This window comes from Mesoplodon bidens, assembly GCF_964165515.1.
Source record: "Mesoplodon bidens genome assembly, contig: HAP1_SCAFFOLD_298, whole genome shotgun sequence".
Lineage (NCBI taxonomy): Eukaryota > Metazoa > Chordata > Mammalia > Artiodactyla > Ziphiidae > Mesoplodon > Mesoplodon bidens.
Window position 1 is genome coordinate 129,466 of NW_027671473.1, and position 15,008 is coordinate 144,473.

Here is a 15,008-nt window from a genome sequence, read left to right on the forward strand (position 1 = left end):
GTTGTCCTGCAGCGGCAGGACAACCTCTATCTAGAGGTTGGAACTTGGCATTGCAGCTAACAGATTTAAATGGACCTGAGTAAGGCAATGCGTCATTAACGACTGGTATTGTCACAGCATATTTAGAAAGACTTGGAACTTAATTCCGAATAGACGCTTAGTTGCTCTTCTACCTAGAACTCTTTGTAATTAAAGACGTCAATTTATAAAGAACTGGTCTTTCTGTTGAAATAGCTGAAATTTTTTAGTGCAACCAGTGGTTATTAGAGAAAAACTGAGTCACAAAGAAGTAAAGATGAGTAAGAGCAAAGATGATGCTCCTCACGAAGTAGAGAGCCAGTTTATCTTACGCCTACCTCCGGAGTATGCCTCTACTGTGAGGCGGGCGATACAGTCTGGTCATGTCAACCTGAAGGACAGACTGACAATTGAGTTACACCCTGATGGGCGTCATGGAATTGTCAGAGTGGACCAGGTCCCATTGGCGTCAAAATTGGTAGATCTGCCATGTGTTATGGAAAGTTTGAAAACCATTGATAAAAAAACCTTTTACAAGACAGCTGATATCTCTCAGATGCTTGTCTGTACAGCTGATGGTGATCTCTATCCTCCTGTTGAGGAACCAGTTGCCACTGCTGATCCCAAAGCAAGCAAGAAAAAGGATAAGGACAAAGAGAAAAAGTTTATATGGAACCATGGAATTACTCTGCCTCTAAAAAATGTCAGAAAGAGAAGGTTCCGTAAGACAGCAAAGAAGAAATATATTGAGTCTCCAGATGTGGAAAAAGAAGTAAAGCGGTTGCTGAGCACAGATGCTGAAGCTGTCAGTACCCGTTGGGAAATAATTGCTGAAGATGAAACAAAAGAAGCAGAAAGTCAAGGCCTTGATATCTCTTCCCCAGGAATGTCTGGCCACAGGCAGGGCCATGACTCATTAGAACATGATGAGCTTCGGGAGATATTCAATGACCTCAGCAGCAGCAGTGAAGATGAAGATGAGACACAGCATCAAGATGAAGAAGATATAAACATCATTGACACTGAGGAAGATCTGGAAAGGCAGCTACAGCACAAGCTAAATGAGTCAGATGAACACCACCAAGAAAACGAGGGAACTAATCAGCTGGTTATGGGAATTCAGAAACAGATTGATAACATGAAAGGCAAGCTCCAAGAGACCCAGGACAGGGCAAAGCGACAGGAGGATCTCATCATGAAAGTGGAGAACCTGGCTCTCAAGAACAGATTTCAGGCTGTGCTGGATGAACTGAAACAAAAGGAAGACCGAGAAAAGGAGCAGCTCAGCTCTTTGCAAGAAGAGCTAGAATCACTCCTAGAGAAGTGAGGAGAGTTTTGATACTTAATTTCATTCCTGACAGTGGTCAGCCTTGAAAGAAAAACCTTGTTTTCATCACCTGGACTAGACAGTAAAACTTTGCAGTAGTTCCCAGTTTCCTCCACTGCCTTCTATTGGATTTGTTTTATAATTGTGAATTTCTATCTCATTTGTTTTTTGGAACCACTTCGGTGGGTGTTTGTCCTGTAGTAAGTAGGAATGTATAGACAGATAAATGTAGGGAAGTTGTAGGATTAGTGGAGTGAACAGTTCAGTTTGGTAATTAATCACAGCTTCACTGCAGGACTTTGCTGCTGTTTCTCCGTTTACCAGAAGCTGCCATTGCTACTCTGTGATGCCATCTGAGATAAATTAGTAGATTCTAGTTTGGTGGCAGTGAAGTTTGTTTACATACGTTTTCCCATGCTGTAGCTATTTTCCCAGTTATTCAAAGCAGTTTTCCACATTTTGCATTGCAAATCATTTCATAAAGTTGTTTTAACAATAAATAAAAGCAAGTAATTTTCACCTTAAAAAAAATAAAATATCACTCTTGAAATAACAATTGGCAGACGATCATAAGCTTTTTTTTGACTTCATAAACACTCTTAACAACTTATTTAATACACTATTGTCCAAGCAAGTTGATTAATAGAGAATCAAAAACATACAACTTGAAGTAGAAAAAAAAAAAAGCTGTATTTATGAAGATGTTTACAATAGTTTATTTGAGGTTATTTCCAATTTTTCACCAATTTAAAAAATTGACCTACTCAATGAAACCATGTGAATGCAATGTTAAAAAGTATAACTATGAATCACAGAATTTAAATTTAGTATGAAAAGATAAGAATGGCAAATTATATTGAAGCTATGTGGAATTATGTTTATAGACAGCAGGAAGAGAAAATTAAAATGTAAATATTGCTTGATAGGATAATGGGATTAGAGGTGGTCTTTTAAATTTTTCATTTTTATGCTAATACCTTTATAAACCCCAAAAATCTTCAAACAACACATTTTTTAAAAATTGTGGTAAACGACACAAAACAGAAAATTTATAATTTTAACCATTTTAAAGTGGACCGTTCATTGTTATGAAGTCAACAAATTTTTAAAACTTTCAGAGGGCACCTGAATAAAAGATGTGTTGTCCACTGGTGATTTTAATGTATCTGGTATATAACTAAAGTCACCACAAAACCCTTTCTGGGAAATTGGCAGATCATAAACATAAACAATTTATTTTGCTTTTTATTAAACCTTATTGTTTTGCTGTTTCAATATTCAAATTTACTCACAAGAAAGAGTCAGTTTCATATTAGATTTGGTTTCACAAATGCTGCTCCTGCTATTCATTCTTATCACCAAAAAAAAAAAAGACTATTTGTGACTAACGATAATATGTTACAGAAAATAAAAAGTTAAAAGGTTTTCAATCTGCATATCTGGGAACCTAAATTAAAGCATCACACAACATTTTCAAAAACAGAAAAGCCATTTGATTTGACTCAAATCTTAGTTTTAAGATGGCAGAAAGTACCTTGATAATTTTCTTTTAAGAAAGAAAGAAAACCAAGCCATTAAAGAGAAATTCTTCCAAGAGAACTGAAACATGCTATATACCTCTGACTTGGCACTCCTTCTATCTGGAGAACTTGTTTGGTAACTGTTTTCATCACAGAATGATCTAAAGTAAAATGAATTGAAATTAGAGTAATTATTTTCCAATGAGTGGCTATTTCCATTTAAAACCAAAAGCCAACTAATTATTGCTTTTCCCAGACATTTAAATATGAAATCTACATTATATAATTATACACTTATTTCCCCCTTTGTGTATTCTAATTTCTTCCTCAGAAACCTAAGATGCCATCTTGCAGACTGCCCACAGTGGCTACTATTTTGGCAGCAGCAAAGGTCAACTTGAAACATTTTGCATCTGAAGTGGCTTTGGATACCTTTGGATACAAAGTACAGTCTGAGCACCGTCCAGACGCTTAGATACCTAAAGAGCATCTAAGATATCAAACCAGGGCATCCAAGATAACAAACCAAGTCCTGATATTCCCTCAAAAGCTGCTCCTCCCATCAGCTCCCTTCTTCTAAGTGATACTACCCAGTTGCACACATAATCATCAACGACTTGTCTCCTTGTTACTATTTCCTTCATACCTCACATCTATCTGCAGGTCTTGAGAGCTACACCCTCAAAACACAACCTGAATTCAACCACTTTTCATTTGCTGCAAACTTCCAACCTAACCTAGGCCATAAACATCTCTTATTTGGAGCACTGTGATAGTCTCCTAACTGGTCTCCCTGTTCCTCTTTTTTTTTTTTTTGCTGTACACGGGCCTCTCACTGTTGTGGCCTCTCTCGTTGCGGAGCACAGGCTCCGGACGCGCAGGCTCAGCGGCCATGGCTCATGGGCCCAGTCGCTCCGCGGCATGTGGGATCTTCCTGGACCGGGGCACGAACCCGCGTCCCCTGCATCGGCAGGTGGATTCTCAACCACTGCGGCACCAGGGAAGCCCCCTGTTCCTCTTCTTTATCCTCCCAAGTCCCTTCTCTATACCAGGTCACCTTATTCAGATACGATTTGGATCATGCCTTTTTCCAGTTCAAACCCCTCTACTCATTTAGAATAATCCACATCTTTACTCTGGCCTTCAAGACTTTACAAGAGCAGACCCCTGGCTAGCTCCTTGACCTCATGTCATACCACACTCTTCTTCACTCAGTACTCTGCCCAGATTGGCCTCCTTGCTTTTCCTTAAATACTCCACCCACCTACATGCCTACATACTCATTGCCTCCTTGTCCTGGAATGTGCTTACTCCACATCTTCCATGGCTTGCTCCTCTCTTCATTCAGGTCTCCGTTCAAATGCCACTTCTCCAGTGAAGCTGTCCCCTAACAAACCTATCCAATGGAGTCCTACCTGCTCTCCCTCACTCTCCTTACATTAAGATAGTTTTGCACTTCCTACTCTCTAAAATTATATGACTTATCTGTTTACTCATTTCTATCTGATGTCCTTCACTAGAATGTAAGTTCCATGAGGGCAAGACTTTTTGTCTGTCTGGTTCACTGCTTTATCCCTAGTCCCTAAACCCGTATCTGGCACACAGAAGATGATTACAAAATTACTTGTGAATCTGACAAATGAATAAAGTACTCCTGGCAAGAATTCAGAGGTTGCACAGGAAAGAAAGAATGCTCTTGGTGGAAGCAGGCTTAGTATCTAGGTTCACCTCTATTCAGAGTAGAGATAAGAAAAATTGACAAGTATAATTCACTTTAGTTAGTACAGTAGCTGCTAAAAACATAAGGGAAGTGCAACACTAGAAAAGTACAGTTGAAGCTTGAACAACATGGGTTTGAACCTCGTGGGTCCACTGACACACGCATAGTTTTCAATACATATGTACTATCGTCCTACATGATCCAAGGTTGGTTGAATCCACAGATGTGGAACCACTGACTATAAACTTATACCCAGATCTTGAACTGTGTAGGGGTCGACACCCCTAACCCCACGTTGTTCACGGGCCAACTGTATATGATGAGGAAAGTTAAACACATTAAGTTTTAAAAAACTGTCAATACCTGAACAAATTGTTTTTGTTTTGCTATGTGTTCATCAATTTAAAAAAAGTGACCACATACCAACAAGCAGATTTTTTCTTATATCCAGAACGAGCAGAGTTCTGTTGGTTTCAGGGGCCTTTAGTAAAGCCTTTGCTCCTTCACTGGTGAGGCCGCACTGCTGCAGGTCAAGTGCTTTCGATGAAAGACAAACGTCACTTGCTAACTCTACAGATTTAACATATAGACAACTCTCATTTTCTCACGTGTGGAAGAGTCCTGCACAAGACAAGTCATGGCAGGTTTGTAATTTTGGGTATGGAAAAAAACAGAAACATATATGCACACACATAATGCATAATCCAATTTAAAAACCTCTTCTTGGATGTGCAGTGATAACCCTGGCTTTAGTACCAATAAATCATACAACGTATTTTACAATTACAGAACTGAAGAATAACTGTATATAACCTATGAGCAAAAAGCATCACAAAATGAATCTCAGTTCATAATTAGCAAGGGCGGCAGGGGCATGTAAACCTCACAAGCAAAACCTCGTGGAGCTCAGAAATACACTGCATTCTTTTGATCATGATCTTCAGCTCCAAATCACACTTGAAACTAGTTCAAAGGGGAAAACAAAATAGAAGAAATGTAATAACTGTTAGTTTTAGAGGAAAAAAAGACAAATCTAAGAGGATACAAATAATAAAAACTTTCAACAATGTGTGAATAGAGAATACATACTAAAAACCTATCATGAAAGTAGGATGGTCAAGAACCCTCGCAGTAAAAGGTCAGACAAAACCCAGAAAAACTGATCATGAATTCTAGTAGTTCTGGGGCTGAACAACCTACTCATTTAAACCAAAGGGATCATCACTAAAGCACAGGGATTAAAAAATATTACATGAAAGGAAACTATCATGAGTCTTTTGTTTAAGTGTTGTGTGGACCATCACATTAAAATAACTGGAGTCTTTCAACACCCCCATGACGCACAGAAATAGCAAGTCAGACATACGGATCTGACAGGATATGATACAACCCTTACAAACTCTCACTACAGAAGAATGGACACAGGGTATAATTAACCAAATAGCCAAATTAATACAAACAGCCAGTAAACCTCACCAGTCAATCAAATGAATACAAAATAAAACAAAATGTGGTTATTGTCCTATCAGATGAAGCCAAGATTCTGTAAGAAAAGCCTTTAAATAATGTCTATACCCTTTGGATCCAACAACTCTCTTTCTAAGAATTTAACCAAAAGAAATAGTCAGAGATATAGGTAAGGATATATATCAGAGTACTATTTGTAACTGAAAAACTGGACAAAGCTTATATACAAGAATGGATAAGCTATGTGCACTGTGGCATATTCATATAATGGAATACTGAACAATCACAAAAAATGATGTAGGAGATGCAAATTTACTGACTTGCTAAAATGCTCATACTAAATTAATTGAAAAAAGTTATAAAATTTGGAGTAATCCCACTTGCATAGAAAATGGAGAGGTACTCATTTTTGTAGTTTCACATTTTTTTACAAGTGCTACAGGCCAGTGTTTGTGAGAGGCAGGCTTCCCATCTACTGTTGGGGTGGACTACAAATTGGCATAGACTTTCTGGGTGGTAATTTGGCCATGTGTATCAAATGTCTTAAAAATAGGTCACACTTAGTCATTCCACTTGTAGTACCTTATTCTACAGAAGTAATCCCGATGGACACAGAGATGTATATACAACGTATTCACATTGTTTCTGACAGGGAAAAGCAAACTGTCTAAATAGAATTGCAAAGAATTGATTAAACTATGGGACATCAATACGACGCAATACTACATGATACATCTTTAAGTGAAAAAAGCAGGAATGTGAAATAGCAAGTATACTACAATTCTATTTTTGTAATCCCTAAGTGTACATATATATTTGTAGAAGAAAAAAAGACTGAAAGTATATACGCCAAAATGAACAGTGATTATATCTGGGTATTAAAATTATAGGTTCTCTTGTAACTCTGTATTTTCTGTAAAGGATATATGCAACTCTTAGAGAAAGTTGAAAAGCAAAATAAAAGCTATCAGTAAAATGAGGCTTTAAAACATCCTATCACAATAGTATCATGCCAAAAGCTAAGCATATTAAAAATTCAATATTTTCAATTTTAGAATTTCCCTCTAAGCCATAAATCCTCACTAAGAGATTCTGCCAAAGCACTTGCACCCAGGTCACCAATGAGCGGGTTGCAGTTCAGAGTGATGCGCCTCAAACCAGCCATGCAGTCAAGATCACGTCTCCTGGAATGTAGACTCTCAGCCCAGGTTTCTTCATGCCTTCTGGTAGTCTGATACTTCAAAGATTTAATGGGATGAAATTAAGATGCTTGAATAAGGAAACAGGGTGTGCCTGAGTATGGCTTCTTATGTCAGAGATTTACACACACACACAGATCAAGCATATATGCCAGGAGCATCAACCTGAGAACTTCAACAGTCACTTCTGGTTTACGAGTCCAGTGAGTGACCCAGATTCTGCTCGGTCAGTGATTAGATTCTAGCCACTGCATTTCCTGTTTCTGAACACTTATGTAAAGTTGGACAACTCAATTACAGTCTATGAATTATTTTCCTTATCTTCTAAGTCAGGGAATTGGTTCTAAATTCTATCTTTGCTGAGGCGCTATATTTCATCATCCTGTCCTCCAATGGCCTCCAAACACCTGACTGGGCAAACCATAAGAAAACTTTTTAATATGCATCTTATTTATTAACAAATTATATACACAAAGTTCCATACATATAATTTATGTACATGATAAACTACACAGATTTTTAAAAATAATACAAAGGTAAAAATGTTCTAATATTTTCTTTTCCTAACTCCTAAGGCATTATTTTATTTTACTTATTTTTTTATAAAGATTTATTTATTTATTTGCTTGTTTGTTTGTTTGGCTGTGCAGGGTCTTTAGTTGCAGCATGCCGGATCTTTTAGTTGTGGCATGTGGGCTCTTAGCTATGGCAGGCACGTGGGATCTAGTTCCTTGAGCAGGGATCGAACCCAAGCCCCCTACATTGGGAGCACATAGTGTTAACTGCTGGACCGCCAGGGAAGTCTCAAGCATTATTTAAAAAACTATATTTACAAAATGTATCTCACATGCTACCTAGGGTGTGCACACAAGCTTTAGAGGCCTGGACTATGCAGAGCCAGTTTGATGTGCCTTGGGAAAATAATGGTTTGACATTTAAGCAAAAGTACTGTCTTGAAGATATTCAATTCTTTATATTCATAAAGTAAATTTTGGTAACAGGGAACACTGACTGTCAATGAAAAAAGTCTTATTACATTCCTGAAAATGTAAAAGACTCAAAGTGCCTTTGTTACTCTATAAGGAAAATCATTAGTGTCATTTTTCTATTAACAATAACTTATTAAAGCTCCAAGCAGAAACAACAGCAATCACTTACACAGCGCTTAGTATGTGCCAGGCACTATTTATACAAATAAGTGCATTTAAACCTCATAATGAGGCATAGAGGTTAAGTGATTTGCCCATGGTCACTAGCTATGAAATGGGAGAAAGGGAATTTGAACCTAGGCCATTTGGCTTCCGCACCCAAGTTCCTGTTTTCTACCTCAGGGGTCAATGGACTTGCCCTGTATAGGCTCAAAGAAGTTTTCAATTTTTAAAATCTAAATTTAAACATTTCCAGATTTGTGGGCTATACAGTTTCTGTTGCAACTACTCGGCCCCACTGGTGTAGGGTGAAAGGAGCCATAACTACCACGTAAACAATGGGTGCGACTATGTTCCAGAAAAACTTCCTTTACAAAGCCAGGCGACGGGCTGGATCTGGCCCACCAGCCAGAGTTTACCTATCCCTGATCTGCACCATCAAACTATTAAAAAGCCTTCATGTCAAATTATTAACTAACTTTAGGCCTAAATACAGTCATTATAACCACTGTAAAGTTGTTAAGGCATTATTTCAAAAACTGTATTTACAAATTGCTGATGTACTGACTTTTATTAGTTTAAAAACTACAACAGCTAATAAACACTTGATTCATTTAAGTCTTGAAGACTAGAATGGCATAGTTTCTTCACAGTATTACAATAACTGTTTTCAGTAAAAAAATACATAAAAGTATTATTACGTATTATATATTAAATCTCTTATTTCTAAAATTAAGTGGACTATCTTTCCTAAATGGTAGAATCCCAAACTGAAAACTGGTCATATTCTTTCAGCAAAATGAAAGCTGTGCTCATATGTATCAAAAGGCAAAAATTAGGGCTTCCCTGGTGGCGCAGTGGTTGAGAGTCCGCCTGCCAATGCAGGGGACATGGGTTCGTGCCCCGGTCCGGGAAGATCCCACATGCCACGGAGCGGCTAGGTCCGTGAGCTATGGCCGCTGAGCCTGCGCGTCCAGAGCCTGTGCTCCGCAACGGGAGAGGCCACAACAGTACCACACACACACACAAAAAAAGACAAAAATTAACTGCCCTCTGTATCAATATATTAATGTGTTTCAATCACATATGTTTTCATGAAAGTTTAAACATAAAATCACCTTTAAGATCTAGGCCATGTGATCTGCTCCATGCCATGTCAGAATACACCCCGTGACGTTTACTTAACTTGTCTTAAGTGTGATAGAATTCTTTATACCTTGACAAATAACTAAAAGGAAAAAAAAAAACCCACACACACAAAAGATGAAGAGCCTATACATTTGTCAATCTTGACTTATTTGCTTTTCTTGAGTCAGTTGGAGGTTTATAGCCACATTCTCAAAATCATTAACTACAATCTTCCCAAACAGGTAATTGACGAACAGATGCATTCTAAAACTTGTCAGTAACAAAGTGCTATTCCACTTTACAGCAACAGTTTAATTCTATTTAGATACTAAAACTGAATACACTGAATACTGCAAACTTTATTCCCAACCACTCAGCAAAGTACTACATACCTTTTCAGATATAGGAAAAAAAAGAAAAAAAAGAAAAAGCATACGATTCTTCCTATTTTCATTTCCAAAGATACATCCCAATCTTAATGATCAATCAGCGATTTAAACGTCAACTGTAAACCCAGTATACTGCTGCTATGCAGTGTACTAGAGCAATAGAAGAGAGAGGACCTCAAACCCTCTGTTCCCTCAAATTCAAAGGCAGGCTTCCTGACCCCTCCAGACCACTACTGGACACAGGGAAGGCACACTAATGTTTCAGGACCCCAACCAACAGTCACCTGCTTTGTGATTACTTCCATGACACACCCTCACCAACACCAGAGTTTGCTGCTCCTACGGGACGTTACATGTATTTACTATTTTAACACATACCACAGTGCATCATAATTATGATTGCAGATAGATGTTCTAACAATTGAAAGAGAATGATGACTTTTTTGCTCTTTACATCTTGCTATTTCCCTTCCCATAATATTTCTTGAAGCGAAACCATAAAATATAGACAAACACAAAAAACAGAAAATATACAAAACGTGTGCTTTGCACCTTAACACAAACTTAAGTAAAATTAGTTCTGACAGTATCCAGCATGACAAACTTCCATGGTACAAATGAGAATGGACCAAGGTTTGAGCAGGTACAGGAGATAATCCAGGCATGAACAACACCAAGGAAAGGTAGACAGGAAGTAACATGGTGTGTAGGAAATCACGAGACCAGTCTGATGGGAAGAGACTTAAACAAGACTGAAACTCACTTCCTAAACCTCCATCTCCAACTGGACAATTCGCAGGACACAGGTGCACCAAAGTGGCCCATTTATTCAATCCCTTTAATATGGAGGAAGAGTTTAAAATTTTACTGGTTTAATTTGCCCCCAAAGCAACTCTCAACAGTTATGGCCTCTGTCGTCGGAGCTTTGTATGAAATTAAGTCAAAGTGTGGAGCTCCTTTGCCTTTTTTTTTTTCTCCTTAAAAAAGAAAAGAAACAATTGTTCCGAGTAAAAACAAACATATTCCGAAGCATGTGTACATTGAAAAGTAAAGAAACTTTATTAACAACTTCATAAAAACTGACTTAAAATTTTAAAAAGAAAAAAACATGTTTCAAAGTCCTTCCGACTGGAGTCGTGTCTCATCGTGTCCTTTCTTTACAGAAATAGTCGTATTAGGACACATATGCACAAGGATTAACACCATGACACACTGTACACGGCGGGCCCGGGCGAGCTCACCAGGCGTCGTCTGAGTCCAGGTCTCTGGGGAGGATCCACTCCACGGATGAGCCCAGCAGAGTCTGAAGCTCGTTCGTGAACTCCACCACATCTAAGAGCTCCTTACTTTCCGGATTAAAGGACTCCAGGTCTTTGGGGCAAGAGAATAAGAGACTTGCTGACACTTGCCGGTAGAACTCGGCCTCCGCGATGGTGACAATTTCCACATTTGGAAAATTGCAGCGGAATATGCAGGAGGACATTTGCAGTTTCTTGAGCAGGTCTGAGAGCAACAGCCAGTTACGAGGCCTACACCAGAGAAAGGACAGTGGTTTGAGTTTCCGGCAAAATTAGAGGCGCTCCCAACTATAAACTACCCGTCTCCTGGCGGTGAAAGGGCCTGCTACTTCCACTTTGATTACCCCACCCCCACCCCACTTCTCACTGTCCTTAGAAGATCTACTACTTTTTTTTTTTTTTTTTTTTTTTTATTTATTTATTTTTGGCTGCATTGGGCCTGTTGCTGTGCACGGGCTTTCTCTAGTTGTGGCTCGCGGGCTCTAGAGTGCAGGCTCATTAGCTGTGGCGCACGGGCTTAGTTGCTCCGTGGCATGTGGGATCTTCCCGGACCAGGGCTCGAACCTGTGTCCCCTGAACTGGCAGGCGGATTCTTAACCACTGTGCCACCAGGGAAGCCCGGAAGATCTACTTCTAGCGGGGGAACTCTGGACTCATGTGCATGTGTTAAGAGACCACCTAGGGCAGATCAGCCAACTTAGACAAAAGCAGGAGCAGCGCCCCTGAACCAGCCTCGTTGCAGGCCACCCCAGTGCTGCCTTGGCTCTGGCCACAACTCAGGTCACCCCTCTCCAAGTAAGTGCACCCCGTTCTAGTCACTGGGGAAAACCAGTCTGTATGCCAACCCAAGGGAGATGGCAAACACCTCTTTGACCTCTCCTCTCCTCCGGCCCTCACGGAGAGAGCATGAGAAACACTCGAGGTCACCTGGCTTTCCTTGCCTTTCCCATACCTCCAACCCGCCCCTCAATGCTGCCGGGAGTGAGGCTTTTTCGAGAAGGGAGGTGGTACAATCCTTCCTGATACCCTGCCACGCTTTATCATCTCTATCCCGAATACAATGTCACCACAAAGGCAGACACGGTCCCAGCCTCAGAGTCCAAGGAGGATGCTACTCCTTAAGCACCGGGGTCAACACACAGCAGAGCAAGGTTTCCTGATGTGTTCACTCCGAAGGGTTGGTCATGGGGCACAGTGGCCCGACTGTGGGGACAAGACTCGATCTAAGCAAATCTGAAGACACATAAGATCCCAGGTGCCACATACGGCTTTCTCTAATCTTATACGAGAAGAGGGTACACATCAGTATTGTCCCGTGGACCTCACGCGCCTTGGAAGGCCCCTATGGTAGCCGTTTGGGGAGGATCCCTTCCCCAAGAGTTTAGTGACTGAAACTGTGCAATTGCAGTCGCTGACTCCCGTGTCCTTTGGGCTCTAGGGGTGTGTTCCAATGAGGGCAGTTGGCTGGGGAGCCCTCCCATCCCCCAAACTTTTCTGGAAAAGTTCCACTGCATTATGTGAGGTCGGTGGACACTTGGTGAGGAATTCACTCACCCCCCAACCCATCCACCCTCATCTGCTGAAGGGGATTTCTAACTCCTGCCACCCCACAGAGCAGCTGGGCTGGCTCTCGACCACACGCTGGCCACGCTCACCCCTGAGCGACGGACACCTGGACGTTATAACACGGCAAAACGGGGTCTTCGGAAAATTCAGATTCCAATAGGTCACCATAGGCCTCGTTGCTGTCATCCTGGTCCTCCGGTCCTGGGGGATTTGCTAAAACATCGTAACCACTTTCATCATCTGGTTCTAACCGGGGGGGCAAACAAGAGAGAGGTCAGTAAGCTGGAGCAAGATTCCAGCTGTTCTCCAAAAAGGACCCTGGAAAAATTCTTTCCCAAGCAAGCCCTGCTCACAGCACCACCCCCACCCCCACCCCCACCCCCACAAGCCCAACTGAAACGAACAAGGCTGCTCACCACACACACAGCTGCCAGAGAACTCCGAAGAGCAACCGGGGTTACCGTCGTCAGGAGCCTGCAGGTTATTTCAACAGTGTGGAGAGAGAGGGGGAGAGAGAGAGAGAGAGAGAAACAAGATAATGCCTGCTGGTAAGAGGCAAATGCTGCTGGAGTTCGGGAACATCTCACGCTGGGGCTGGTGTCACCTCCTGACAAGTCCCACTGCACACGCCTCCAGGTATCTGACTGAAACCTCCCCACGCGTCCACCCACCTTCCTGAGGGACTGCCCGCCTCACCGCCCCAGCCTGCCAAACAAAAGCTAGCCTGGCTACCTAAGAGTTTTCCAGCCCCCCACCTCGCAAAACTCAAAGTATGTATCTCTTCTTTGACAGACTAACGTTGGGCCGCTTTTCCCAGTAAAGGGTCACTTAGAGTAAACGGGGGGGTGGGGGTAGGGGGAACCCAGGTGAAAGGCTGTGAAGTCACCGTCTAGATGCTTGAACAAGACCGTGTCTTGACCTCTGCCGTACCTGTTAAGAACTTCTCCAGAAGTTCGCTGTGGTTCACTTTCTTGATGGTTCTACCTGAGTATGTAGCCAGGGTAGGAACAGCACCGTAGGAGAGGAGCAAGCGGACAATTTCGAGATGATCATTCTTGACAGCATCGTGGAGAGGCCTAGGAGAGGAGCGGGGGATTACACCCGTGCACGCGACGCTTGCTTCTAAGGACACGGGGCAAAATCGAGCGTGTGCGGCCAAGCCTCGTAGGCGCGCTATTTCACCGAGGAGGTGAGTGTACGGTCGCTGCGACAAATTACTCTGTTATTTCAACACATAACCCTTTACGGGACAGGTGAAGGGACCATCTCAGGCCTAATTCTTCAATGCAAATCTCTCTTAATGCATGGCCCAAGGAGGAACTCAGGCCTAGATGAAAACGTTTCCAATGAACTTAAATAGTGACAGACTGTAAGAAGGTAACGTACGGAGGGGTGGGGGGAAGAATCCCAGCATCACGGAAGCAGATACGACAAGCCATTGTTATACCATTACAAACAAAACCCAAAAAGTGCAGTTTGTCAAAGAAACTGGGGGCAAAGTGGAACCTCTCCTGAAACCAACTTGGAGATGAGTGATCAACCCTCTCGCCCAGAAGCAGTCGACAGGCAGGGCGAGTTCTCAGGAGGATACAGAGTCCTCCTGCCCGTGTCCGCTGGGGTCAGGAACACTGTCCGCAGTCCCATCCAGAAAGGATGCGATTTGGAAACCACGAACCACCAAATACCTTACAGTTTTGCTAATGTTATGACCGTCAGGAAAGCCCCAGTGCCCTGCCTCGTGGTGGCATCCCAGGTACAACCAGGAAGATGCTTGGGCTGACTCACACCTGGGCCTCTGGCCAATAAACCGAGGTCAAGGACAGAGTGGGGGCCAGGCCCGGGGATGTGGGTGGACACGGCAGGTCCTATCAAGCCAGTTGCCACTGGACCTGTCTGTACTCCTGCAACTTTCAACTCACATATATGTTCAAGAGTGAGATTCAACAGACGCTGGTGAAGAGTCCAGGGTCTTAAAAGAGAACACCCCTGATTATTCATGCAGGCTCAACATTTTCAGGGACCTCTGTCCATAAGAGTGTCACAGAGTTTTAAAGTTCTATGTAAATTTGCCAGAAAGATCTGTCCGATTCCATTCTAGAGGACTCCACCACCAGTGTGCTTACATGGCACTCACTCTCCATCTTTCCTTCTGGGGTTCCCCGCACACCCTGAGAACCACTGCCTATGCCCCAGCAGGGCCAGGCCAAGAGCAAGACCGCCACTGACCC

General features: G+C 41.9%; 1 protein-coding gene and 1 pseudogene across 2 annotated transcripts; one reads left to right on the forward strand and one right to left on the reverse strand.

Annotated features, from left to right (window-relative positions):
• Positions 1-124: 124 nt before the first annotated feature.
• LOC308611317 (transcription initiation factor TFIID subunit 7-like) lies at positions 125-1,943 on the forward strand. Its single transcript, XM_081260143.1, has one exon. The coding sequence runs from the start codon at positions 296-298 to the stop codon at positions 1,343-1,345; it is 1,050 nt and encodes a 349-aa protein (XP_081116269.1). The 5' UTR covers positions 125-295; the 3' UTR covers positions 1,346-1,943.
• Positions 1,944-2,944: 1,001 nt separating this feature from the next.
• LOC308611312 (centrosomal protein of 78 kDa-like) lies at positions 2,945-10,752 on the reverse strand (annotated as a pseudogene). The gene is made up of 5 exons: positions 10,680-10,752; positions 9,518-9,627; positions 7,115-7,289; positions 5,009-5,122; positions 2,945-3,026 (listed from the first exon to the last, which is right to left on the reverse strand). The product of its transcript is annotated as a centrosomal protein of 78 kDa-like (transcript).
• Between the last annotated feature and the right edge of the window lie 4,256 nt (positions 10,753-15,008).